Source organism: Rhinolophus sinicus, chromosome 4 (genome assembly GCF_057876585.1).
Source record: "Rhinolophus sinicus isolate RSI-liver-muscle chromosome 4, RSI-T2T, whole genome shotgun sequence".
In the NCBI taxonomy this organism is placed as follows: Eukaryota; Metazoa; Chordata; class Mammalia; order Chiroptera; family Rhinolophidae; genus Rhinolophus; species Rhinolophus sinicus.
The window spans coordinates 75,385,235-75,410,891 of record NC_142504.1 but is presented as its reverse complement, the minus strand read 5'-3'; the positions used below and the strand labels follow the sequence as shown (position 1 = coordinate 75,410,891).

Sequence of the window (25,657 nt, the reverse complement as noted above, 5' to 3'; positions counted from 1 at the left end):
TCTCATACAATTTTCTTGCCACTCATGTTGAAAATCATTGACAGCAAATGTAAGGGCTTATTTTTGGACTCTCAATTCTATTCCATCGATCTATATGTCTGTCCTGTGCCAATACCAGACTGTCTTGATTGTTGTAATTTTTAATAAGTTTTGAAATTGGGACGTGTGAATGCTCCAACTTTGTTCTTTGTATTCAATATTGTTTAGGCTATTCTGGGTCCCCTGCACCTCCATGAATTTTGGGATCAGCTGGCTGATTTCTGCATAAAAAGCTTTTGAGATTTTATTAGAGATTAAATCTGTAGATCAATTTGTATAGTATTGCCATCTTAACAATATTAAGTCTTCTAACCCATGAACGTAGGTGTTTTTCCATTTATTTTACTCATCATTAGTTTCTTTCAAAGTTTAGTTTTCACTGTACAAGTCTGGCACTTCTTTTTTTAAAAATTGTTCATACACATTTTTTTCTTTTTGATGGCTATTGTGAATGGAATTGTTTTCTTATTTTTATTTTTGGTTTGTTCATTGTTAGTATATAGAAATACTATATTTGATTCATTTTTATATATCAATCATGTGTTCTGCAACCCTGCTGAACTGTTTATTTGTTTTAATAATTTTTTTGTGTATATGTACGCCTTAAGACTTTCTATATACAATATCATGTCATCTGTGAATAGACATAGTATAGTTTTTCCTTTCCCATATGGTTGTGTTTTGCATGATGTTTTACCTTTGTTCTAGGGAAATCTTTTTCCTGGATGGCACTCTCAAGAGTAAATGAGTATCCCTTGTAGAATTCTGCTTTCCTAAGATCATGAGGGAAATCACCATTGTTTTCCTGCATAATTAAAAAACAACAACTTTATATCATTATTCTAAAAGTTGACAACTGTGAAGTTGCAAATGAAGACATTTTAAAAGAATATCTGTAACTCCTTTCAAATATATGCTCTATCTTGTTAACTGTGACTCCCTTTGTTTTCAAAATGTTTTCTTGAACTACTTTTCAAACATATACTATTGCAAATTTGTTTACAAAGGTCTCCCTCTCCTGAAGATTCCAAAACAATTTCTTCAAGAGTGTGAGGTGTCAGGGAACTTTGTATTATATCTCTCTATAAAAAGAACCAATAAATAATGTTTAAGACCTGAGATGAGGTAGTCACCTGGCTCCTCTTGGTGGATTCTTCCCCACTCTTATCTTGCTGAAGGCATGTTTTTTTAGTAAACAGCAAAATATATAATTTAGAGAGTCTGTGGTCTTTTTCGACAACAATCTCATGATCCTGGGTGCCCTAACACATAGACACTTCCATAGTGTACAGATAATCTTTACACAATATCAAGCTGCTTGTCAGCACAGCTATAAATTCCTGTAACCCTGTTTCAGTTCGACGGACTGTTATACAATAATAACAAAGAACTGCAGAATTTTAGTGGCTTGTAAACACAACGGTTTATTTTTTACTCTACAACATGTCAGTTACAGTTTGAGTGAAGACTCTGCTACACATCTCCTCACTGGGATGATGGAGCTTCCACCACAAGGAGTAAAACTAGTTCCACTCTCAGAGGGAAGGGAGAATGATAAATCCCAAACTGTTCTTAAAGGCTTCCTCCAGAAGTGAGACATATCACTTTGAAAAAGATCATGCTCAATTTCAAGATGGCAGGGAATTGTGATCCCCCATGTATCCTGATCAGAATATCAGTAAGTAGCTCTTCAGAGGCACCCTAGAAAGGAGAAAAATGAAGAAAAAGGAAAAGTAACACTTGCTAAATCTGTAACGTGTGCCGACCCTGTGATCAGGCACTTTCTGTTGTTTCATTCATATCCATTTTATCTAGTTGAAAACTCACTCAAGTTCAAAAGGCTGGAAATAGAAAGCTTAACAGCTAGGATTTAAACCCACATCACCCAATTCCAAATTCCATGGATCTTTTCCTTTATCACATTACTTTCTTCCTTGCTAGACTGTCCTGATGTACCTGAACTACACACAAAAGTAGATGAAGCCCTTAAATTGGTCAACATATCTAATCAGCAATACGTCCAGATTCTCCAGGTCACCCAGCATCACTTGGAGGACACCACATATTTGATGGAGAAGATGAGAGAGCAATTTGGCTGGGTGACCGAACTGGCAAACCAGACCCTGGGAACTGAGAACATCTTCAATTCCATAAAGGTAACGGAAAGACTCAAGAGCAGTTAAGGAGATTACATGTGCATACACTGGTTTTTCTGTTAATTTACTTAATAATTACATCTGAATTTGAAAACAAGCTGTAGGAAGATATTCATATTTCCAATTGTGATTGTGTTCAGGCTGACTCATTATAATGTATTAGGTTGGTACAACAGTAATTGAGGGTTTTGCAATTTTTAACCTTTTAAACCACAATTTAAAGGGTTGAAAATTTTTGCACCAACCTAATAGTTAATAAAACTTTTGCACCAACCTAATAGTTATGTGGTCTTTAAAAAACAAAATACTCTATAAAGAAAACCAATTTAAAACACAAAATACTTTCTAATCCAGAGATGGTTAATTCTGCTTAGTTATATGGCTGTAACTGATACAGATAACCTTGAAGAAGCCTGGCCAATGTAGTTTTTAAGAAAGAACAATTTCAGGTAAAGCAACTTGAGTTCAAAACCTGACTCTGAAACTTACCAGCTGAGTAAGCTTGGGAAAATTCCTTAACCTTTCTAGGCCTCAGTTAATCTTGGGAAATGGGAATAATAATAGCTACTCTAGTGTGCAAGTACATCTGTAAAGCAATTAGTGTAGGTTCCTTATACAAAGCAAGAGCTCTGTAAACCATAGCTCTTGATAGTTTTTGACACAATCAGCTGATTTACCTTCAGATTTAAACATATTTGTATATTAATCAATAAAAACATATTGCTATCTTAAGTTGAACTTATACCATGTCTCTCATATTCAATCAATAGCTCCTTTTGTGTCACGAAACAGTGACTAAATTTCCTTCCTAACCTCCTCCCCTGCCACACACGTCACATCGATTTACAAATACTCCAGGCTAATGATTCCTGATGAGGTTAGTATTGGCGGGTTCCTAAAAAGACCTGACTACAAAAATCACTGAGCAGAGCAATTGAAGATGCAATATTTTGGGCAACATGTAATGTTGGCAGCCTACCCCGATCCCTGGGGATCCCATTACTATCTCCAGCTGGTGCTGGTGCTAACTGTTCAGTCCTCAATCTTTTCCAAAGGGTTGTCCTTGGGACCACTTATGCTCCGGAGCTCCCGGCAAGATTAGGCTGAGCTAGAGGTCACCCGAAGCCACATCCTCAGTTGGCTTCTCCCTCTTCTCTATTTTGCTTGCCTCATGCCCTAAAAGTTTCCCTGGAAGGCACCCCGAATCAATCACTTGGGTCAGAATCAGGCTCTGCTTCTAGGGAATCTGACCTCTGACATTCTGTAACCTAGTTTTTCACCCTGTTTCAAACTGCAAAGTTGTGGCCCCTGGTTTGACAAATATGTTTAGAGAGTCAGAACCAGCACATGAAAACAAAACAAACAAACAAACAAAATATGTGTCATGCAGGGTCTCAGCTCCCACTCCCCACACCAGAATGCAGGATATGTGGAGGCCAAAAACAGAACAACAGCAGAGCCATAGATATGGGAGTCACACCACTATGTTCTCGATGGCAGCCGGGCTGAAAACACAGGAAACAGCAGCACACAATCAGCAATCCGCCGCCCACTTCTCTGCCAAGCAAGCAACCAACCAACCCCCTAGCTAGCCACCACAGTTATATTAGTGGCTAATGGCTAACCAGTAACAGCTGATGGCCATCTATTACCAGAGCCAGCACCTTCCCACATGAGGCCGAGAGCCTGGAAACTGCTCTCTGGGACTCTGTCCCCACAGACAGACTACAAGAGAAAATATTAGAGGTCATTATATTTAACATCATATGCATATGTCATGGAATTTTCATTTCCATTATGTGTGCATTTATGTGTGTATATAAATATGTGTGTATATAAATATGGGTGTATTGGAAGACCCTCCCTACTCACCTTATCTGGCCCCCAAAGATTTCTTTCTTTATCTGAAAGTAAAGGAAATATTGACATATGTGTGTCTTGAGTCTTGATGTGAAATGTATTTGCTACTATAGGCCACAGTCAAAAGGTTTTGAAAACCACTTCTCCAATCTGTGCTGTCTGAGTCTATTACTCTATTAAATTATACCCTAGAAGGGCAAAATAATTCAATATAATTTATCATCCTCACAATTACAGACTTTTAGTTTAATGAGGAAAAGTTGTTATCTTGAAGAATAATATTTTAAGAAAAATTTTAGCATGCTTTTAATCTTTAGAAAGATATAGCTAATATCTAATTGTTTTTATCATAGTCAGTATTTTCCATTCTATACTTCAATTTGCTTTCATTGTAGTGCCTCTGTCGTGCAGGGGACCCTGCTCGCTGCGCCATTTGTCGTGCAGGGCGGCCTGCGGGGTCTCTGGTCCTGCTCCCCACATAAGAACGCAGGATATGGTGAGGCCAAAAAGGAACACCCACAGAGCCATAGGTAGGGGAGTCATACCACTATGGTCTCACTGGAGGATGGGCCCACCGGACGCGCGACCTGCCGTCCGCCTTTCCCCGACCGACCGACTACTCTCTCCCACTCTCCTCGACTCTGTTCCTCTACTCTCTTCCACTCTCCTCAGCTCTCCTCGGCTCCTCGGCAATCCTCGGCTCTCCTCGGTAGCCGCAGCAGTTATACTAGCGGCCAATTGGCTAACCGGCCACAGCTGACGGCCAACCACCACCTGAGCCAGCACCCTTCCACATGAGGCCGAGAGCCTGTGAACCACTTTCTGGGGCTCTGTCCCCATAGCCTCTGAGTAACACTAACATATTTATCTCAAATTCTTTATATTAATAACAAAGTCACTTCGGTATAAAAACCTCCATATAAAATAAAATTATGGTTTTCAATGATACATTTTTATAATAATCAATACTAAAGAGCACTTACCATGTATCAGGCAATGTTCTAAGAACTTTTCCATATATCAGATCATTTAATACCCTCCATGATCCTATAAAGTAAGTATTATTGTTTTCCAAAATTTTCAGATGAGGCACAGAGAAGTTAAACAACGTGTCTGAGGTCACACAGCTACTAAATGGTAGAACTGGGATTCCAACCCAAGCAGTATTTCTCCATAACCAATGGCTTACCCATTTTGCTGAACTGGCTATAAAAGTTATTTTTCTCAAAACAACTCTTATTTCATCATGTAAAGAAAAATGTAAAGCTATATGACAGCAAGTACTAAAGAGGAAACTTGTGTAAAAAAATATACAAATTCCAGCAGGTGGTAAAAGTTATGCTCCTTGGGTTGTAGTTACACAGGTGTTAGCTATATAATTGTTTATTAAACTAGACATAAATGCTTTAGGCAGTTTTATATGTGTTATATTCACCAAAATGAAAGGGGGATAAGTAATGTTAGCTATTCTTTTATAAATAGGAAGTGAGAAATCACCAGTTTTTATTTGTGCTAATATTTTGCTTTAGTTTTTTTGATAAGGGAATTTATTTGAAACATTTTCAAAAGAGTTATCTTAAGGTTACATCAAGTTTCACATCAGTAGTTTCATTTAAAGTATTAAAAATCAAAGTATTTGCACTTGAGAATTCATTAAGAGTAACATGCCTGTCAGATAACTGTCTCTTTCTTTACAAAAAAAATCACACACACAATCATAAATTGTAACTTGCGTAGGAAAACTCGGTGTAAAACTTGGTGCGTCGCATTAGTGTGTCTGGCATAAGCAGTAGCACTCACCAAGTATTCCATCTGCTCACTCATACCTTCCAGCTCCTCTTGCAGTTAAGTGGTGCCATGTGGCAAGTTCTGGCCAATAAAATGTAAACAAAAACAACAAGGGTCATTTCTAGACTGAGATAGTGAAGAATCTGGTTATCCATGCTCTTTCTCTGCTGAGGGCACAAAGAAAGCCATGTGTTCTATAAGCTACAGCCATGAGATGATGTCCCTCTGTCAGCAAGGATCCTGAGGGTCTAGGTGGTATGGAGCCCATAAAGGACATGTAACATGAGTAAGAAATAAATTTTTGTTGTAGGAAACCACTGGAATATTGCAGCAAATTAGTTACCGCAGTACAACCTAACCTATCTTGACTAATGTGGTATTAAATTAATCCTTAGTGTGCACTGGGGTTTAGTAATATTTTACTGTATGATTCTTTCTAGGTATTCCCAGGTGTTCTTGACGAAAATTTTCCCAAACAAGATGGAATGATAATAGACTTCAACATCCTGCCTTCCCCCAATTTCACACTCAAGATCCCTCCTGAAGAAAATTCTGAGAGTTCTAACTTCGTTAGCTACATGCTGGCAAAAGCTGTACAGTATTTTAAAGAGCATTTTAAAAGTTGGTAAGCAGAGTGCCTGGTTAGGAATACTTTGTTGACAGATGTAGATGATTCATAAAAGGAAAGAGCAACAAAAACTAGTTTTAAAATATCTGGAAAATATGTTCAACCTCATTAATAATCAAAGACATGGAAGCTAAGACAACATAGCATTTTTGCCAATCAAATTTGCAAATCAGAAAAAATATAAAGTACTGATAGGAGTGTGATGAAATGGGAATTCTTGTATATTATTGGTGGGAATATAAACTGTTTTTGTCTTTTTGAAAATCTACTTGATTATGTGTGTCAAGAGCCATAAAATTTCTTGTTGATAAAATAATTCATGGAACAAATCTTAAGGAATAAATCTAAATTTGATTAAAAATCCCCCTCTGTCCCAAAATCTACAAGTTTATTTGCAAAAAGATTTAAGATAGTAAAATATCAAAAAACAATCTTAATGTCTAAAAACAAGAGAATGGCTAAGTGGATTATGGCTAAATATCTTCTTAATTAGTGGTACAATTAAAACTATATATATTCTCCTTTGGTAATATGGTCAATGCTAAAGAATAATTACATTTTAATTCTCAGTTATTACCATGTTTCCCTGAAAATAAGACCTAGCTGGACCATCAACTCTAATGCGTCTTTTGGAGCAAAAAGTTAATATAAGAGCTGGTCTTATTTTACTACAAGACCCGATATAATATAATATAATATAATATAATATAATATAATATAATATAATATAATATAATATAATACAATACAATATAATATAATACTGGTCTTACATTAATTTTTGCTCCAAAAAACTCATTCGAGCTGATGGTCTGACTAGGTCTTATTTTCGGAGAAACACACTATTCATAAGGGACCTTGTTAGTGGGTCACCATCAATGTATAATTAAGCTAGATATTACTTGATTTGCTGGCTCCCTCTTTACCTCTGAGTTTTGGAGAACTTTTTTCAACTTGTATCAAACAACCAATATGTTTTTGGCACCTCCTAAGGGAAGACACAGGACCCCAGGCACTGTGAAGGAGAAAATAACGAATTCAACAAGATCCTTTCCCAAATGAGCTTTCTATCAAGTGGGAGATGGAAGGGGTGTAAAAGGCATACACAAAGAATAGCAACGCCAAGAGGAATTTAGTGAGTACTCAAGGGTGGAGGCCTTTGGAAGCTGAGGGGAGAGTCTTTCATTTTGCTGAAGGAGAGAAACTTCTCAGCTGGATATATTTCCCCTTTTCTTTGCTTTTGCCACTGGTTTTCTATCTCCTCTCCTTTGATCTTTCCCTTGCCTCCCACTTTCCCACCCTATCTTCTCCCTACTTTTCTTTAAAAAAAAAAAAATTATATATGCATACAAGGTCAATTGAGTTTGTGAACTCATCCTAGAAAAAGTGCTACATACCCCACTGCTGAATATCACTATGGTCACCTTCGAAGTACTCCCCTTGGGAAGTTATGCAGTGATGCCAGTGGCTAGTCCACCCTTCAAAGCAATTTTGGAACTCTTTTTCTGGAATGGACATCAGAGCTGTCGTCATATTACCCTTGATGTTCCTGAATGTCATCAAAATGTCTTCCTTTCAATAGTTCCTTTATCTTCAGGTAAAGAAATAAGTCATTGGGGGCCAGATCAGGTGAGTACAGTGGGTCTTCCAATACAGTTATTTGTCTACTGGCTAAAAACTCCCTCACAGACAGTGCAGTGTGAGCTGGTGAATTGTCGTGATACAAGAGCCATGAATTGTTGGCGAAAAAGTTCAGGTCGTCTAACTTTTTCAGGCTGCCTTTTCATCACTTCCAAATAGTAAACTTAGTTAACTGTTTTGTCCAGTTGGTACAAATTCATAATGAATAATCCCTCTGATATCAAAAAAAGGTTAGCAACATCGTTGCAACAAGTTCTCAAACTTAATTGTCAGACCTCGTATCTATCTATCATATATCAATCTATCTATCTAAAATCAAAATGTGGAGGTAGGAGGGGAGAATGTTCCGGAAAAGATTCTGGAAAAGGAGAAAGTGTGAGCAGATGGGGCAAGGAGTGGAGTGTCCGGGTAGTGGGGATGTTGAGAAGACCTGTTAATCTCACCTCTCCCAGCAGGGGCCTTTGCCCTTCTTCCCTCTGTCTGGGTACCTCCCACCTGTGTGAGTCTGAGTCCTTTCTTTAGTTGCAGCAACCAAGACGAACTCAGCTAAAAGAAATGAAAGGATACTGTCTGACTCACAGAATCAAAGGGGGAAGCCAGACAACCATGCCTGGGGCTCAAACTCTACAGGCTTGACACAGTGAGACACAATAGGTTTTTGAGAGGGAAAAAATGTGCTAGTGCTCAAATAGGCAATGACTATGTATTTATATCTGAATAAAAATATTTTCAATAAAATTATCTGTTCACAGATTTTGAAATGATGAGGTGCACTGACAATGGAAAATGAGATGAGAAATTAAGATATTGAGCAGATTATTTACTAATAAGGCTCATAAAGCGATCTTTCACAAAGGCAGTATTGTTTCTTCTTAATTTAAGTTTTTAAATTCTAAAAGTAACAAAGTCACAAATTCCAAAAATCTAGAAGACAAAAAATATCCATAATCCCATCATTTTAACAAAAGTTTATTGAGCAAACACTGTGTATATGTAAAGCACAGAATAAATGCTTTGGTTTCCCATCAGAGGCAGGGTCTATCATAGAAGTTCATCTAACCAGGGAAACTGTGAAGATCCCTTCAAATAGTGTTATTAAAAATATCCATAAATATGGGTTTTCTATTATTTTACTATGTGTTAATTTTTCAAAAGCCAAGAGTATTTATTCTATTACTCATTCTGGACTTTTATTCCAATAAAAAATATACTCAGCCTATAAGTAACTTATTAATATTTTTATTATTGCTGCTTTTTTAAAAAAAAGGTAAGAAGATACAATACATCCTATACCCAGCAGGTAGAATTACCTCTTCAGCTGAGACCCAAAAATCCTGAAATACATAGGATAATACAATAAACATAGCTGCAGGAATATATGTCAGTTATATATTATAGAGTACTATTAATTTTCTTATGTTGAGTGGCAGTTGAATAACTATTCAAATTGAGTTACAATGAAAATTCCTTTTTAAAAAAAATCAAGTGTACATATTACGATATTCTATAGGACATTAATAGTTCTTTATGTATTTATAAATTAAATAAATATTAAATCACCAAGGTGTCTGTTCTATCACTTCTATTATAAATATGCCACTTTCTAATTAATAAAGGATTCTTCTTTCAATTTGCTTTTTAAATTTAGTATATAATAATTGACTTTTGAAAAATATCTGTAATTCATTCCTTTGTTTAGTAAAGACTTACACCTTCCTGCATAGAATATTTTTTTTACATAACAAAATTTACTATTTTAACCATTTTTAAATGTACAGTTCCGTGGCATTAAGTATACTCACAGTGTTGTACAGCCGTCACCACCATCCATCTCGAGAGCTATTTCATCTTCCCAAACTGAAACACTGTACCCATTAAACTCTAACTCCCCATTCCTCTCTTCTCCCAGCCCTTTGCAACCACCATTCTATTTTCTGTCTCTATAAATTTGACTACTGTTTGTACCTTAGGTAAGTGGAATCATACAGTATTTGTCCTTTTGTGACTGGCTTATTTCACTTAGCATAATCTCCTCAAGGTTCATCCGTGTGGTCATATATTTCAGAATTCCTGTTTTTTAAAAGGCTGAATGTATCATGTTTTGTTTATTCATTCACCTGTCAATGGATACTTCGGTTGCTTCCACATTTTGGCCATTGTGAATAATGCTGCTTTGAACATGGCTATATTGAATAGTTTCTTTTTAAAATTAATAGAATAGCACTCTCTTTTTACAAGGCCATACGTATTTTATGGAAAACACAGATGTTTTTGGCTGACACTTATGTAACCTCATAATTTGGACCTTGGTGCAATACAACAATAGGAGAGTCATTTGCCAATATTTGTCACTAAGGATTACATTGGGGAGATATTTATGGTTAGTCTTTCACATTATAAAAAGGAATATAATTAAAGAGTGGACTCAAAACATTTTTCACCCGGTCTTGAGGTGTTTGATAGAAAGGCTTGTCAGAAAAAGTTAGAGTTCAGAGGCAACCCATTGAATATAATCAACTCCAAATGAAGATAAGGCCTTTACTATCATAACTGAAGGCTATAAAAAAAACTAGGATACTATTGACAGAATCCTGGATTTAATGTACAGTAAATCTCAAATAAATAGAGCCTCGTCAAAAATACACTTGATATATTTGTCAGAGGAGGTGCTAAAAAATAAGTTGGGAAAGGAAACTGACTATCTTATAGTCAATGAACTGTCAGAAACTTGTAGACTGAAGAGAGGAAAGGGAGAGACCAGACTTAAAGCAGCTGTGCAGTGAAAAACCTTTACATACAAGCTGACCTGGGTTTTAATCCTGGCTGCTATGGTTTCTATGTGTGTGACTTTAGACAAGATCCTTAATCTCTCTAAACTTCAGAGTCTTTATCTATAAAGTGATAAAAGTCATGGTTTTCGTTTTCTAGAGTAGTTTTGAGAACTACAGTTAATAACTCATAATAAGCATCAATAAACGATAGCTTTGATTATATAAAGAATATTATAATCAAGCCCCTGACTCATAGTTGGCTCTCAAAAAATGTTAGTTTTCTGCTTTCCTTTACTTACTTGTACGAACATTTTTTTAAAAAGATTTTTATTGAAGTATAGCTAACATAGAATATTATATTAGTTTCAGGTGTACACCATAGTTATTCAACATTTATATACCTAAAGAGTGATCACTACGACAAGTCCAGCAACCATCTGACACCGTACCACGCTAGCATAATATTATTGACTACATTCCCTATGCTGTACATTACATCCCCATGACTTATTTGTTTTATACCTGGGAATTTGAATCTCTTATTTCCCTTCACCGTTTTGACCCCCTCTTTTAAAATTTTTCAATTACAGTTGACATTCAATATTATTTTATATTAATTTCAGGTGTATAGGATAGTGTCGAGACAGCTATATAATTTAGGAAGTGATCCCCCAGCTAGTTTAGTACCCACCTGACACTATACATAGTGCATATTACTGACTATATTCCCTATGCTTTACTTTACATCCTCATGACTATTTGTAACTACCAATTTGTCTTCTTAACTCTTCAGTTTTTCACCCTGTCCCCCATCTATCACCCTGATAAATCTAGCACCCATCTGACACCATACATAGTTATTACAATACTATTGACTACATAACCCATACTACATCCCACATCCCCATGACTACTTTGTAACAACCAATTTGTACTTCTTAATCCCTTTTCCCCCTTTACCCACTTTTTTAACCCTCTCCTATCCAGCAACCATCAAAATATTCCTGGTATCCACGAGTCTGTCTCTGCTCTGTTTATTTTGTTCTTTAGGTTCCACATATAAGTGAAACCACACTGCATCTGTCTTCCTCTGGCTAATGTTCTCCACTCCATACAATACACTTCAGATCCATCCATGCCTCTGCAGATGGCAAGAACCCATTCCCTTCCATGGCTGAGCAATACTTCATGGCATACGAGGTCAGACAATTAAGTTCACAAACTCGTCCTAGAAAAAATGCTACATATGTCATTGCTGAATATCACTACAGTCACCTTTGAAGTACTTCCCTTGGGAAGCTATGTACCGACACCAGCACATAATACATTGTTGTGATGCAAGAGCCATGAATTGTTGGCGAAAAGTTCAGGTTGTTTAACTTTTTCACGCAACCTTTTCAGCATTTCCAAGTAGTAAACTTGGTTAACTGTTTGTCCAGTTGGTACAAATTCATAATAAATGATCCATCTGATATCAAAAAAAGGTTAGCAACATCGTTGCAACAAGTTCACGAACTTAATTGTCCTACCTTCATATGTGTACTACATACTCTATCCATTCACCCACTGATGGACACCCAGGCTGCCTCCACATCTTGGCCATTGTAAACAATTCTACAGTGGATGAACACATCCCCCCGAAGTAGCATTTTGGGTTTCTTTGGATAAATACCCAAAAGTGAGATTACTGGGTCCTTCTTTGTCTCTTTTTATAGCCTTTGTTTTAAAGTGTATTTTGTCTGGTGTACGTATTGCTACTGTAACTTTTTTTATTGTTTGTTACCATTTTCATGGAATATCCTTTTCCATCCCCTATACTTTCAGTCTGTGTGTGTCTTTTAATCTGAAGTGAGTCTCTTGTTGGCAGCATGTGTATGGGTCTTGTTTTCTCAGCCATTCAGCAATCCTATCTTTTAAATGGAGCATTTAATCCATTCACATTTAAAGTAATTATTAATAGATATGTAGTTATTGCCATTTTGTTATTCATATTTTTTACCTTGTTTTTCTTTTTTTAATTTTTTTTTGTCTTAATGTCCCTCTAAGAATCCTGGTAATACTGGTTTGGTGGTGAGGAATTCCTTTAGCTTTTTTTTTTCATCTGGGAAGCTCTTTATCTGTCTTTCAATTCTAAATGATAGCTTTGCTGAGCAGAGTAATCTTAATTGTAGGTCCTTGCTTTTGATCACTTGGAATATTTCCTACCAACCCCTTCTGGCCTGCAAAGTTTCTGTTGAGAAATCAGCTGACAATCTTATGGGAGCTCTCTTGTAGGTAACTAACTGCTTTTCTCTTGCTGCTTCTAAGATTCTTTCTTTGTCTTTAACCTTTGGCATTTTAACTATGATGTGTCTTGGTGTGGGTCTGTTTGGGTTCATCTTTTTGCAACTCTCTATGCTTCCAGGGCTTGTGCATCTATTTTCTTCTCTAGGTTAGGGAAGTTTTCCATCATTATTTCTTCAAATAGGTTTTCAATTCCTCTCTCTCTCTCTCTCTCTCTCTCTCTCTCTCTCCCCTATGGTGCAAATGTTGCTATGCTTGATGTTGTCTCAGAAGCCCTTTAAACTCTCCCCATAGTTTATGGAGTTTGTTTTTTTTTCTGTTCTGATTGGGTATTTTTTGATACCTTATCTTCTAAATTGCTGATTTTGATTCTCTGCTTCATCTAAGCTACTATTGATTCCCTCTAATGTATTCTTCATTTCAGTTATTGTACTCTTTATTTCTGACTGGTTCTTTATGTTTTCTGTCTCCATTTTTATGGTTCCTATCTCTTTGTTGAAGTTCTCCCTGAGATCACTGAGCATCCTTATAACCAGTGTTTTGGACTCTGTATCTGGTAGATTGCTTGCCTCTATATTGTATATTTCTTTTTCTAGAGCTTTGTTCTGTTCTTTTATTTGGGAAATGTTTCCTGTCTCCACATGTTGGTGCCTCCTTTATGTTTGTTTCTATGTATTAAATAGGGCTGCTACGGCTCCCAGTCTTAGAGCGGCCTTATGTAGTATGTGTCCTGTGGGGCCCAGTAGCACAGTCTCCCTGGTCACTTGAGCTAGCGCTCTGGGTGTGTTCATTCTGTGAGTTGTGTGTGCCCTCTTGTTGTAGTTAGGCCTTGGTTGCTGTTTGCTAGTCAATGGGAGGGATTCACTCTCAGGCTGATTGGTTGTGAAGACGCTGTGACTGTAGTAAAGGAGTTGTGGTGCAGAGGCTGACCCGATGGAGCAGAATTCACTTTAGCAAGGTTCTAGTGCCTGCCCATTCTGCCCTTTGGGTGTGTCATTCTTGGAGGTGGCTGGGTGATGCTCCAGCTCAGTCTGAAGCTGGCCACTGGGTGTGCCAGCCCTGATGACACCTGCTAGGGGTCCTGCGACAGGCCAAGTTCACCTGCAGCCTGTGCTCTGCCTAGTACCACCTGGCATGAGTCACAAAGCAATCTACAGGTGGCTGTCACTCACACTGGGCTTGTAGGTGCCTTAAGAGGCTAAGCTGGGAACCAAGGGTGGCTCCTGCTAGTGCTGGGCTTAGGGCTGCTCAGCCAGAAGTACAGGACATGCCAAAGCCAGATGCTGCTTGTTTTCATTTTGTGAACCTTTGAGAGATTTTAGGAAAGTCTGCAGCATGAACCAAGGCTGGCTATTTGAATGGAAAAGCCATCGGAAGCAGCTTGGGTGTGTGCAAAAGCTGAGGGGGCGGTGTCTCAGGGAATCACCAGGGTGGCACAAACAAACAGTGTTCGTCAGGTTGATGGAGACCGCCTGTGTTTGCACACTGGGAGCAGAGAGGGCTCAACCAAGAAACAATGGCTTCCACCAGCTACTCCATCTGAGAGAAAGCTGCCCCTCTATCCCACGTCCTGAAGACAGACAATTTGTTCCTTCCCATATGTCCCTGGTGCCTTTCAAGCTGCTGCCTCAGTGCTGGAACTGAGAGCAAGTGAGTCTGTCAGTGAGTAAGTCTGTGTAGTTCCTTTAAGAGGAGCACCTGGGACTCCAGCACCCTTGTTCAGTTTAATTGAGCTCAAAATAACAAAAGGAAAATAAACACAGAAGGTAACTTGTAAATGGATAATATGGGATATTTTCATCCTGGGATCCTCCCATGGTTGGAAATGTGTGGAGACACTTTTTGGTAGGTATGGAGTTGGGGGAATACCTGCATTTAGTTGGTTTTCCTGCAGGCATGCTAAAACATTAAAATAATATGCAGGACAATTCCCACCCCTTCCCACCCCTGCCCCCCACCCCAGTAAAGAACTATGCAGTTCCTGGCCCACTCAGAACTGCCCCTCCAGGTGACATTTTTGTTTCTTACACCCAGGGGCACTCTCAAACTAGTGCAAACACAATTCCCCATTCCTGTCTAAAGCCTGCTTTTTGAGTTCAGGTTTTCTGACTCAGCGTCTGGAGACAGCCCACCTTATCCAAACAGTACAACACAATACAGGAGGGCCATCATTCCCAAAGGAGATACAGGTGACTTTTAAAATTTATTATTACACTAGCATGGGAGTGGGGAAGAGTGAATCTACATTGACCTGGGAAAGACCAGCCTAGTATTGTGATGGGTTAAATCTAAAATATCTGCTATCCTGTAGCCCAATGTACTTCAGTGTACTGTGACATTTGCGAGCACTCATACAACCAAACAGCAAGAACATGGACTTTCCAACTATGAGGTTTGTGACATGTTCCCTGAAACACTTCCTTAGGCTGTTCTTAGGGTTTTCCCCCCTTCAATTAACCCAAATGGCCAGTTATTTTGTAAATTGTCTTTGATTCTATTTATATTGTATAGGCTTTGTGCCATATAAAGGCATGCAACATTGTTTTTGCTGGGCAGATTAGGCAGAGCTGCAGATGAAAGATATTACCTCCTCCCAGAATCAGTTTTTGTTACAAAAATGTTTACCTTGAGTTTGAGAGGTACACTTTAGCAGACTGAGTTCAGAAACTTGAACAGAGAATAAAAATGAGATAACAAGGAAAATAAACTGACTTTATTGAATGGCAAGAAATGTTTAATATGTTTCAGACAGAGCCCACATCTTATTCTTCATAACCCCAGACGTAGCAACAAAATATTTATTGAGCATCTACTATGTGCAATAAATAGTTGTTGATTCAAAAGACTGCTTGTTGTCTATACATTAGTACATTTTAAATTCATTATCAAATAGTTCCACCCACCAGTGTTTATATTATAAACATTTCATTAAAATTGAAATTTTTGCTTTTAAAAACTTGAAAACGTCTGTTAGTCAATCATTTTAAAAAGCTGCCTTATTCCACCTGCTCCAGCTGCCGGCCTTCAGTGAGGACGGAGAGAAAATGGAAATGCAAATCACTAGTTAGAAAGCACCCCTCAGCTGCAGGAAAACGTAGCTCAAATAACAGGGTTTTGTTTGTTTTTAGATTTTACGAACATGTGGCGACTGCTCCAGGCTCCGCTTGCTTGATGAGCGAATGGCGCAGTCGATCCCGAAACTTTCCAACTAGAGCGGCCTTTCTTAACCAATGCACCAAGATACAGGCTTTAGGACCGCTTTTTAAAACAAAGGTTCTTAACTTTTTAAATGGGGTAATTGGGACCGGACTCAGGAGACCAGCGCGCTTCCCAGAACAGAGCGGCTACCCTCGCGGCTCTGTGCGTTTCCAGGACGCGAGGGGGCGCGAGAGCCCGCGGGCTCCCGGCGTACCCGACATCTCCGAGCAGGAAGAGGCGGAGTCGCCGAAGGGCGGCGGGAAAAGACAAGCTGAGAAAGTCCTTAACCGTCTTCCCGCCGTTGTCCTGGTTCCTGCTGCCGCGGTGGCACCATGCCTGCCGCCGGTTCCGAGTTATCCAGCTTGCCGTCGCCGCCCGCAGCGCAGGAGTGTGGCGTCGAGCCGCGGCCCCACGGGGAGCTGCAGTACCTGGGGCAGATCGAGCACATCCTCCGTTGCGGGTTCAGGAAGGATGACCGCACCGGCACCGGCACCCTGTCGGTGTTCGGCATGCAGGCGCGCTACAGCCTGAGAGGTGAGCGCGGCGGGGCCAGGGGCAAGGGAGGGCGCGCGCCCAGGTGGGCTCCGAGCTGCCGCTGGAGAGAGGGCGGACCTGCGGTTAGCGTTTAGCCCTAACCTCAATAATCCCCAGAGTGGAGGAAGTATCCTTGGTCTCACATAACTGACGCCGAAACTGAGACTCAGATTAGAGAGCTGATTTGCCTCGGGCCACACGGACAAGAGTGACAGAACTGGGAGGTAAAATCACTCAGGTCCTTCTGGCTCTGAGGACTGCTCTTAATCACCCCATGATGCTGTCTTGCCCAAAGCGGGCATGCCCCAATAGTGTTTGCCTCGTACTGGAGTGGGAGAGGATCTGCCTGGGCTGGACCGAGCATTTGGGCAGAGGTCCGGTTGTCGCCCCTCCCTCCCCGTGTTGGCGCGTTCTGCTTCGCAGTTATTTGCAAAATTGGAGGCAATATTATGTGGGCGGGGCAACGCCGGCGGGAAGAGAAAGAACGGGGAGGGAGCGGCGGGAACCTGTGGTTCATGACAGCAGATGTCGTGAACCAGCTTTCCTCTTAAACCTTGAAACAGGAGCTGGAGAGTCCGAGTTGAAGTTCTCGGCTTTTACTTTAAAATAGATGGCTCCTGGGAAGAAGTGTCTCTTAGGGCTTGTTCCCGTCAGGCTTTCAGAAGACAAAGGGGCAGGGTAGGGGTGGGCACAAGACATGCAGAGGGTGCCAAGAAAATGTATGCGCATTTTAAGAAAAGAAAAAACTATTAAAATTGTAATACTCAAAATATACTGCTAACGAAAGATGAATACAAGTCACATTTGACTTATGTAATTACAAGAGGTGCTCAAAGTGGTTACCATCAACATCCAGACACTTCTGATTATGGCCAACTATTGCTTGAGCAACATTGGCCAAAGTGTGCACTAGTACACATTTTTTTGGTCCCCCGCCCCGTATATCCTTGACACAGGTTTGGAGAGTGGTTTTGAGTGGGCAGAACCACTATTGGTGAAGCAGATGAAGTGTGGTCAGGGGAGAAAGCCTCCACCCTCCACCCTTTCTGGAGACTGGAAACTACCCGCCTGCAGCAGGTAAACGGCCTGGGACAGCCTGGCAAATTTTGTTGAGCAAAGGAATCCACCTTCCTGCAGCTCCAAGTGCTGAGGGCTCCAATGAGCCACAGGCCTAGTTTTTACTCCAGCCCTTCTGCTTAGACCCTGTTACTTAATCTCTCTAGTCTTCAGCTTCCCCATGTGCTCAAAATGGAGGAAATAATGTTCAGGCAATACTGGTACAAGTAGGTGCTTGAAATATCTATCCTTGTTACATGAATATCAACTATTCAACTGAATAGGTACCGAATTTAGAGATAAGTTTTTTCGTTTATATTTCTCTATTGCTTGAAGCAAACTTCTGTATTCCTTCATGGTATCTATAAAGGAGATTGTAAAGGTGCCTCAAGGAGGGTTGTTTTGAGCATTAAATAGGATCATGCATATAAAGTGTTGAAACAGTTACTATTTTTGGTACACTTAAAACACAGAGGTTAATTTGCTTTGCAAACCTTTAAAAACTATTCAGTTTTGTTAATGTGATATCTACCCCCAGGTCCTGAGCAAGTTTTACCTGTCAGGATAATTGTGGAATAGCCCTGCGAGCTTTCAGGCTTTGTCCCAGGGTACACTTTGTGTGTTATCTTCACACCTCTGCAAAGGAGGTGTAGTTCACTAACAGGGTAGTCGATGGTCTCTCTTTCCCTGACCCCATGGGCATCCCTGCCTGGCCCCTGCCCCCTCCACTGTGTGGAATTCCTGTGTCCCGTGGGTGAGGGGCTCAAGAGGGTAGTTTCAGTCTGAATTGTGTCCCTGACTTATCCTGCGGCTTGGGGTTTCCTTCCTCATCCAGGTTGCCCACTTGGCAGGAGTTTCCGGTTGTCCCTGTGGTCACTCCAGGACCTAACATCCTGGGACGTTTTCTTCCACAGAGAAAGTTGGATGGCATGTTCTATTTTCCCATCTTAAAATTATATGGCAAACTATTTTTCAGATGAATTTCCTCTGTTGACAACCAAACGTGTATTCTGGAAGGGTGTTTTGGAGGAGTTGCTGTGGTTTATCAAGGTAAAAAAGGGAGGTTAGAGGACAGGCACAAAGCCCAGGGTGTGTGGCACCACCGCCTGGCTTGTTACCGTTACAGCACATCAGACCTGAAGGCGCTAGAGGCCGATGGGGGTCTGTCCTTGACCTGGATGCAGAGTCAGGATACAGGTTACAATGACAAGGGCCAAATCTAATAAGTTGAAATATGAGAAATAAACGTAAGGCTTGTATGTGGCCTTACAAACCAACAACAAACCAACAACGCCTTACCTGTGCCAGTATAGGTTGGGGTAAACATCACTTAATAGTGCCACATAAAAGATAATGTGACTGATCCATTTGCCAGAGAGCTACTGCTGATTTGGCCAATCAGAAACATCCTATATACCAGATCTAAGTAACACCAAACATCACACGTGAGGCACATTCACGCTGTGTATCACACTCGGACACAGAACACATTTGGTTAAGAATCACAAAACCACTAGATTGTGTGGGAATAGTTAAAGGGCTTGGAGGTGTTAATCTAGAAAATTTAGTTGAGGGGAACAGAAAAAAAGATTGGAGAGGGTAGTTCCACAGAAGGGATCAGATTGTCCTGGAGGACCTCCAAAGTTTGGGCTGGGACAAGCCTGCTTAAAGATAGGACGTGTTAAGTGCCTGTCACCAATGTGTCAGCACAGTCCAGAGGCTGGCTTGGTGGGAGGCTCTGGGGGGATGAGCCCCAATGACTCAGAAGTCTCCTGGATGAGTGAATTCACCTGCTCTGCTCTCCCATGTCTTCCAGGGATCCACAAATGCTAAAGACCTGTCATCCAAGGGAGTGAGAATCTGGGATGCCAACGGGTCCCGTGACTTCCTGGACAGCCTGGGATTCTCCAACAGAGAAGAAGGGGATTTAGGCCCAGTTTATGGCTTTCAGTGGAGGCATTTTGGGGCAGAATACAAAGATATGGATTCAGGTGCGGAAACAGTGTTGCCTCACGCTCCTTAGCACCTGTCTTAGTGAGTTTGCTCCATGGTTTCAAGCAAAGTGTGGAGGATAAAAAGGCAGCGTCTGAGGAGCTGATGTATAACTGACCTTGTGAGAGGCTGTTTCAGATTCAGCAGCCCCAACTACACCTCATGGAGGTCAGATCACACTCTTTGTGCTTGGCATTATTGGGTGCTTGGTGCTTTCCATGCCTTGTTTTATTAGCATATACTGACACAGCTGGTCGTTATGTTGGGCAATAAGGTGGGAACCTCATCTAGGAGATGAGACACCCAGGGATTGCCCTGCAAAGGCTTTGCTCTCCCTTTCCTTTTTAAGACCCAGCCACCCAGCACACTGTAGGTGGTGCTGCTGTGATAGCAGTTCTTAGTTCATCCTCCCCTCTCCCACCCTGCTGGATGGAGGAAGATGAAACATCTCATCTCGTTCCTGGATATCCACCTTCCTCTGTCACTCGGTGGCACCACTTGCTGAATGTCACAGAGCCCGGCCCTGGTCCTTTGACCCTTCCTGTCCCATCTGTCTGTAGGTCACGGATTATAAAAGCAAATTTGTACCTTGGTTTTGTGTGTGTGTGTGTGTGTGTGTGCGCGCGCATACACGCGTACACGCGTACACACACACACACACACACAGGAAGTAACAGTTTGATGGCTGGGCAGAGACTAGCGACCAGGAGAGCATGAGTCTCCTCTGAAGGGGACAGTCACATCTTACCTCCAGCCAGCTAGATGGATGTGTGGCTAATGTCAGAATTCTTAAATAAAAGCCTAAAAATCTGCGTGTTATGTGCAATCTTGAGATCTTTTGAGTGTTGGTACCTTCATTAAGTTTTAAAATGCTGTGCAGACCCGGAATCGGCACAAATTCATACAGACAGAAAGTAGAATGGTGGATGAGGCACTGGGAGGGGAAATGGGGAGTTGTTTAATGGCTACAGACAGAGTTCCAGTTTAGGAAGATGAAAAAGATCTGGAGATGAATGGTGGTGATGGTTGCACAACACTGGGAATGTACTTAATGCCACTGACTGCACACACATTTAAAAATGGTTAAAATGGTAAATTTTATGTTATGTAAACTTTACTGTAATCTTAAAAAAAAAATACTGTGTAGTCCAAACTATTTCTGCATGTAAATGTTCTGTTGGTTGTTCGTATTCAGCCTGTCCTAGGACGTCCTCAGAATGTGAGGTTACTCCCTGCCTTGACTGTGCCTTAAATCCTGCCTACAGTTCAATTATTTGTTCTCCCTAAGGTGCCTAATTAATTAAATCATATCCTTAATTTAATGTTGTATGACTGCTCAGCTGTTGGACTTCAGTAGGAGAGGTTTTTTTGTTCATTTTTAAATTTTAATTTTTAGATAATTATAGGTTTACAGGAAAATGCAAAAAAAAAAAAAAAAAAATTAGAGAGGTCCCCTACCCTTCACTCAGTTTTTCCCCAAAGATAACAACTTGTATAAATTGACATTGGCAAAATCCACAGAGCTTACTCAGATTTCTCCCGTTTTACATGTATTCATTAGCATGCGTGTGTACGCAGTTTCAGAGCATGTGTATAAGAGCTGTATAACCACCACAATCAGGATACAGAACGGCTCCACCACAGTTTATTTTAAAAAATTTTTTTAATATTACCTTTTTTGGGAACTGATTGTGACAAGGCTTCCCTCCAAAAAAATTAAGAAGTACTGGACTAGGACGCAGTCTGACACCAACAAGTGGAAGTTTAACCAGAGGAGAAGATGAAGCTCCACACGTCTCCGCTTCCAGTTCCATTTCAGAAGGAAAGCAAAGAATTAAAGTCCAGAGACCAGAAACGGGAGAAAAGTTCAAGTGGTGTAATAATCTCAGAAGTTGCCTGAGATTTACAAATCAATAGGCGTTTACCTGCTACATTGTCATTTTAGGTGGGAGTGTTGGAAAGATAGTGTCAAGGTCCTAGAAAGGAATCCACAATCCTGTTAGTCGTAAACATGTATGGAATGGTATCTTCTATGTAAGACCTAGTACCTTCTGTGGGACGTGGGTAAACTAGATCATGTCAGTGAAGTATGACAAGAATGGTTGATGGGTATAGAGACTACGTCCTTTGGGGACCACTGAAAGAAATAGGTTGTTGAGATTGGGGCGGGGGAGGAGGTGACACCGTGACTGACAGACTATTTAAAGGACTCTTACGTAGAAAATAAAATAGACATTGTGGCTCCAGAGGACAGACCTAGGAGCCTAGACCAGGCGTTGATCTCAACGTAACTTAACAAGATCTGAGAAGCGCCTTGGATATCTTGTAACCATGGGCCAGAGGGGGTTGTGGCAAACAGTGTGATAGATAAGCTCTAAGGCCTCTGGAATTACATGTGTTCATGTGTTCTCTCTTTTTGATAATTCCACAGATTATTCAGGTCAAGGAGTAGACCAACTGCAAAAGGTGATTGACACCATCAAAACTAACGCTGATGACAGAAGAATTATCCTGTGCTCGTGGAATCCAAAAGGTTGAAAGCATCCCAGTCATCCTGTCGTGTCCTAACTGTAGCACAAACGGAAGCATCGTCCCTTTGTGGAGGGGCCTCCAGTGTGGGGCAGGCCCTGGGAACTGTCCCCAGCCTCGTGGCTGGTTGGGTGACCCTGGGCAGGTCACACTTGGCCACATTTTCACCTTCAGAGGATGAGATTGGACCCAGATGATCTTAATTTGTGTGTTTATACTTATTCTTACTCCAAAAAGGGCTTTAAGTTGCTTGTAAAAATACATACAAGATTTTAACATTTTAAATTGGGGTCGATAAAGTTTCAGATCACTTCTACCTCGATGTTAACATTTATAACAACTATTGTAAAAATTAAACTTACCAAGGTGTAGTAAACACCCAGAGAGGAATATGTGCATCTGTAAGAGAGACTTTGAGTCCAGGAACGTGTGCCTGAGACGTGTTTCCTGTGGCCCCTGCAAATGAATTCTTCCTGTACTTGTAGTTTGGTGCCATGAAGGTAGCAGCGGTAACTAATTTCAGCTCAGGTTGGAGAGTGCTGCTTCAGTTGTAAATGTGTATCACAGAAGCCTCCTGTTGGGGACAGCTCCCCGTCGGCTTCGTGCCACCCCTGGGACTGGAATGGTCTGCTTTTGCTGTGAGGGGAAGGTGTGGGTCATGGAGGTAACTGCGGCTCAGTGGCTCATTCTCATGATCTCCACCCAATGACTTGGCTTCTGTGTCTCTCCGTTGTACTTTGCCTATACAGCTGTGTTCTTTAAAACCACCATCCCTCATTTTCTTCTGTGCTGGCTCCTCAGATCTGCCTCTCATGGCTCTACCTCCATGCCATGCCCTTTGCCAGTTCTACGTGGTGAACGGTGAGCTGTCCTGCCAGCTGTATCAGAGGTCAGCAGACATGGGCCTGGGGGTGCCCTTCAACATCGCCAGCTACTCCCTGCTCACCTACATGATCGCGCACATCACTGGCCTGAAGGTGGGCTGCTCTTGGGACGGGGGACAGTTGTTGCCACCTGAAAGCTCTGAACTCTTAGATTCTTTAACATGAAAAAGCTAATTGCAGAGAATTCTGATCCTTGTGGTCTACATAAACAGGTTTATATAGGTTGTTTATAATACAAGCTAACTTTTATGAGTTAACATTTCTTAAAACCAATGCTAGTTTAAATTTATTTTCTGAAAAGCTCTGAGATGTCTACATACTTTATATAATGTTTTTAAATGATGTGTTTTTTTAAAGGGATTGAAACTAAAAGTGGTTTGCTTCTTCCCTTGTGATTTAGCCAGGTGACTTTGTACACACTTTGGGAGATGCACACATTTACCTGAATCACATTGAGCCGCTGAAAATGCAGGTGAGAATTCTGTTACACTTTGAAGTTTGGTCCCTTCTCTTGATAAAATGTTGATTTATAGGACATCCCTCTTGTAATAGCATTCTTGACAGAAGATGAACTGTTCCAACTGCAGGGCTTCACTTTAGGGACGGCTGGTGGGTAGGGGCAAGGAGTCACGTGCTTCAACAACCATAGGCACCCAGTATGACAGGTGCTGTGGGGTACTAAGTAGCAGTACCACCGAGGGACAGCCACATTCAGAACAGGGCTTATGGGAACTTCCCAGAATATAAGAGTTTCTGTGTCACAAGAATAAAAATTTTGAACCAATACTTCAAGATTAGACCCAGGTTTGGAAAGTTTCTCTCTTGATGGAGTCTGTCTGCTTTACTAGAGTGATGTCAGGACTTATCCAGATGCTTCTCTCTGGCTATCTGCTCCAGTCATGCTGGACAGAATAATTTGAGGCCGTCCTCATTGCTACTGGCCGTTCATCCCAGGAATCCTGTCTTGAATCCCTTTCTGTTAATTGCGCTTTCTGTCAGGAACAGTTGGGATAAGGATTGTGGGGCTCACATAACCATTCTGAGTGCCTACTGTGAGTTACAGATACAAAAGTAAAAAGACTGTGCCATGTCCTTAACTAATTTACCAAGAGCAATCAGTTATGAAAACTTAACAGCTTGGTGAGCCACCAGGCTCCTGACACTGATTCCACAAAATACCCTTCCTTCTCTGTCACATGTGTGACAGAATCAGTCAGTTATGCTCCAACAGTATTGCATAACGAGCAACAAGGTAGCTACAGTACTACACCCCTGTAAAATACTTTGTTGATAAAATACTGTGTACTTGTTTCATGAAGGGACAGGGGGAGCAGAATTAAAGTAGGTTGTACAGATATGGCAATATAATGCTCTCACATTGTTTTTAGCTTCAGCGAAAACCAAAGCCTTTTCCAAAGCTCAAAATCCTTCGCAAAGTTGAGACAATCGATGACTTCAAGGCTGAAGACTTTCAGATTGAAGGGTACAATCCTCACCCAACTATTAAAATGGAAATGGCCCTTTAGAGTGCTTTTAAAGGAGTTGTTTGAAGGATACTGTCAGTCCTGAGGGGGTGGGACTGGATGCTCAGGTAAAAGTTCTTTGCTCTAAAGGAAGAAGAAACTAGGTCAAAACTCTTGGTGACTTATCAATTATTAACTCTTAACGCTGTTGTTATCATTGGCAAGTATAACTGTTGGTTCTCTTAGTAATAAAAGGCCTTGAGTTTTGTTAACACACTAAAAATGTATGAAAATGCTGAGATTATGAAGTCAGGAGATTAAGAATTTATATACTCTTAACAAAAACATGACATGGTATTTCAATCCCATGTTTTTATGAAGGTTAGTGAATTTCAAGACGTATGTAAGCTATTCTGCAAATTTGAATAAGCTGAATAACATCAGTCATAATGATAATGTGTAGCTGATGTGGTTGTGAACATTTAAAGTTATATTTTATATATTTGCTATAATAAAGACGTGTTCAGCATTCATCTGGTTTTTGTTTTTAATTCTCTATTGCCATTCTGCACAGTTCCTGCCTACAATAGATTAACTGAACTCTCCTAAATAAACGTACTATATTCTTGTTTGGATACTGCCTCAGCCTCTGACCAAATTAAATTTTTCCCTGCTTTTGATTCATCTAATTCTAGCTGCATTTTATCATTAAAATATAATTATTTAGGAAAAATGGTTTTTTTAAAGGGTTATAAAAAATAGTCTGAAGTAGCATTTTGCCCTTGTTAGTTTCAGTATGGTATGAATTCTGTAATAATGTACTTAGATTGAGCAG

General features: G+C 40.5%; 2 protein-coding genes across 3 annotated transcripts in view; both read left to right on the top strand.

Moving 5' to 3' along the window:
- The window catches only part of CLUL1 (clusterin like 1), a 30,259-nt gene extending 20,644 nt beyond the window's left edge, over positions 1-9,615 (top strand). For both annotated transcript variants that reach the window (XM_074340255.2, XM_019741174.3), the window contains 2 exons: positions 1,981-2,195; positions 6,284-9,615. In XM_074340255.2, coding sequence (XP_074196356.2) covers positions 1,981-2,195; positions 6,284-6,472 — 404 coding nt within the window. In that variant the 3' untranslated portion in view covers positions 6,473-9,615. The remainder of the gene's footprint in view (positions 1-1,980; positions 2,196-6,283) is intronic.
- A 6,982-nt stretch (positions 9,616-16,597) lies between these two features.
- On the top strand, positions 16,598-25,355 carry TYMS (thymidylate synthetase). Its single transcript, XM_019741183.3, has 7 exons — positions 16,598-16,898; positions 18,931-19,004; positions 19,771-19,945; positions 22,378-22,479; positions 23,277-23,452; positions 23,760-23,831; positions 24,748-25,355. Exons 1-7 carry the CDS (start codon positions 16,697-16,699, stop codon positions 24,883-24,885), a joined length of 939 nt encoding a protein of 312 aa, XP_019596742.2. The 5' UTR covers positions 16,598-16,696; the 3' UTR covers positions 24,886-25,355.
- Positions 25,356-25,657: the final 302 nt, after the last annotated feature.